Raw genomic sequence first — 3,130 nt, forward strand, 5'->3', positions numbered from 1 at the left:
GCTAAACCTTTCCCTTCATGTTTTTCCTTGAGTTTTAGCCCACAATTCACACCAACTAATCAATCATAAGCCTAGATATCAAGTGAAATGTAACAGATAATTCAAATAAAAAACCAATACTAACAATCAGCATAATCAGAATTAGAACTTTTTAGCTGTTGAATTAATAAGTTAAGACCCTTTCACATCCGCTTCAACTCCTTTGTTGATAATAGCTTGATCTGTCAAACTACGAGAGAATGAAACTGTTTGATTCCCTAGCTAATACAAACTTTCACCGCCCGGATGGTAAACTGATTTAGACACTGCTAGTTCTGCCCACAGATCAAGTTCTATTCTATCAATTGTTTTCGTAAGCACATCAGTCGTAGAATGAGTTGTCTTATTGGCTCACTAATCAGATCGGTTTCAAAAACCATATGTCAATAGTTTAAGAAACAATATATATAATTAAATATAATTACCATGTTAATAGGAACATATGAATTTAATAAAATATGAAGGTTGAAATGGTTTCGAATCAATAAACAAGATTTGCAAGAGAAAACAAATATAAATGATAAATTTTTAACCGATACAACCACCTAATCACCTATACATTTTGCGAGGTTAACCAAATTAGCTTAAATGAAGGTGGTTCAAGATTGTCAAACGAACTGGTTGTCTAGAATGTTTCTTGGTCCAAACAGCCCATCTTGTGGGATTCAGATAAACACTATTTCTCAAACAAATAACATAAAAAGAATTTGGTATCACATATCACAATCACGGTGTAGATGTATTCCAATAAGAACATGTCCACAATTGGACCAGAAAGTCTTTCTAAATGCTTTCCATACCAAATATTTTGAATTAGTAAAATAAAAATATAAAAAAGTAAAAAAGGCGTATGAATGTAAGAAAACAAAAAATCAAATAAACTAAACCAAAAAAATAAAAACAAAAATCTACAATATGGATTTGTTGACTTAACTCTTGGTAGCATAAACTAACAGAGAGAATTCCTGCTTCTCATCTTTCATCTTCACCAGATCTTCCAACCATAGCCTACTATCCAACCCATTTCTTGTTCTGAACATAAAAACCGCCCGAACCGACCCGGGTCCGGACTCTGCTCCAGATTCGGACCTGGAAGCAAAGAACCAATCATGAACATCCCACATTAAGTCAACTTGCAACCCGTCAACGAATAAAGTCTGGTTACCCCTAAAATTCCAATGGAGCCTCTTGACCCGAATCATGACCCGTTTATCAACACAAACCGTTAAAGTAGGACTCTTTACATTTACACCGTCATCATCTCCGGTACACCGGATCAAAATATCATGACAACTTCCGGCACCGGAAAATTTAGCCTTGGTGGAATAAAGGGTATTTCCGGAAAAATACTCACGTCGAGAAATCAAATCAAATTTCGCAATTTGTTTATTATAACTTTTCGTTTTCTTAAATTCCGACATGTCTCCGAGGAAAAACCCGAGTTCGGAGTCTACGATGATAACAACATAGTACCCTTCAACAGGTTCTGCTCCTGGTCCGTACTGCGCCGCCGACATGTCGTAAAAAACCTCGTACTTCGAATCATTAATCTCAAACGCTTTGCTTCCTTTTTTCTTCCGAAATAAACGTGAGTTTGTGTTTAATCTGAACGCCGTGGTGGGGTCGTCGCCGGAGTTTATTTGCAGGCCGTGTGCGGTGGAGTGCCGGCACCACGTGACGGTGATCACGTGATGGATTCCGGTGGAAAGAGTGGTTTTGTAAATATTCGTAACGGCGGTTTGAATTGATGGGATTAATTTGGGTGAAGAAAGTGAAACTGAATTTGAAACGGTTTTGTAATTTGAACATGAAGATTTGTCAGAGACTTGAACTGCTAATTCACTGTAACAAGACATCAAACCCATCGTTACTTAACCCTGCTTGCGGTGCGCACATATGATGTATATATGTGTGAACCCTCGGGTGGGCAAAAGTGAAATTGCACTAATTTTGACGTTATTTTACTAATCTCGTGAAAATAACGTTAAAAGTGACGGACGGTTAATCAGGCATCATGTAGTGGCGTTGATAGCTGAAAGATAAGGGTACATGCACCGATCAGCCGGTGTCCCGATGATTGAGTGCTATGTGCCTTATGTCCAAGGCTTGATGCAAAACTACTATCGAGCCGGGGGTCTCACCGTAAGCAGCCTCTCTATCCCTATGGGGTAGAGGTAAGGCTGCCTACATCTTACCCTCCTCAGACCCTACCATAGCTTTGCTATTGGTGGGATATACTGAGTACGATGATAATGATGATTATCTCCGACGGAAAACTGAACTCCGATGAGTTTTCCGGCAAGCTTTCTTAGGTGTGTAATAAATGTGAATTTGGGTTATAAAACTATAATAAGAATAATGGTGGAATACTGATGTATTTATTTATGAAAACTTTGCTGGATTTATATTTATTTATTTTACTTTATATTTATTATTTTTTTAATAGCTTTTAACTTGTTTTGGAGTTTAATTATGTTTTTTGCCAGCTCATCTGAGATATTTGGGATTATTTAATGAAGGTGGAATTTCAGCTTTGGTTTGTTTTTCGTTTAAAGTGAGCAAAGTGTGAATTCGGATGATAATGAATAATAATGACTAGCATAATAATAATTTTAAATTACAAAATTTTGTCGGTTATTCCTAAAATAATTATCTTAATTGTGAGAAGGTCTTTTTCGTAACATAGGCTAGGTTAAAAGAAATGTGTAATGTTTTATGAAAAAAATAAAAAAATATGTCATTAACTACTAAAGTATAGAACGTTTTCACATTAAATTAAAAATTAATCGAAAACATAGGATATCTCTTTATGAGATAATTAACGTGTTTTGTTCGTAAATTAAATATTAAAACAATCTCTACTTACAGTTGTTTCTTCCTCTTGCCTATGCCCAAAACTTCAGGCAGGGTAGTGTTGAGGGTTTTTTCTTGATAATCTGGAGAAGGGAGGGAGGGGGTTGTTAATCCGCTATTCATGCCCTAACGTTAGGTAATCAAATTTAACATGTATTGAACTAGTAATAGAATTTTGTATCAGCCTAAATAAACAAGTTTGAATGGTTTTATATATTTTGTATACATGTGTACTAAA

General features: G+C 35.8%; 1 protein-coding gene across 1 annotated transcript; it reads right to left on the bottom strand.

Annotated features, from left to right (window-relative positions):
- Positions 1 to 968: 968 nt before the first annotated feature.
- LOC143546121 (uncharacterized) lies at positions 969 to 1,904 on the bottom strand. The gene has a single exon (XM_077037852.1). The coding sequence runs from the start codon at positions 1,902 to 1,904 to the stop codon at positions 969 to 971; it is 936 nt and encodes a 311-aa protein (XP_076893967.1).
- Between the last annotated feature and the right edge of the window lie 1,226 nt (positions 1,905 to 3,130).

The sequence above is a fragment of the Bidens hawaiensis genome, unplaced genomic scaffold (genome assembly GCF_021521415.1).
Source record: "Bidens hawaiensis isolate Kalapana, Puna unplaced genomic scaffold, B.hawaiensis_p1.1 tig00014233_1, whole genome shotgun sequence".
Taxonomy (NCBI): Eukaryota; Viridiplantae; Streptophyta; class Magnoliopsida; order Asterales; family Asteraceae; genus Bidens; species Bidens hawaiensis.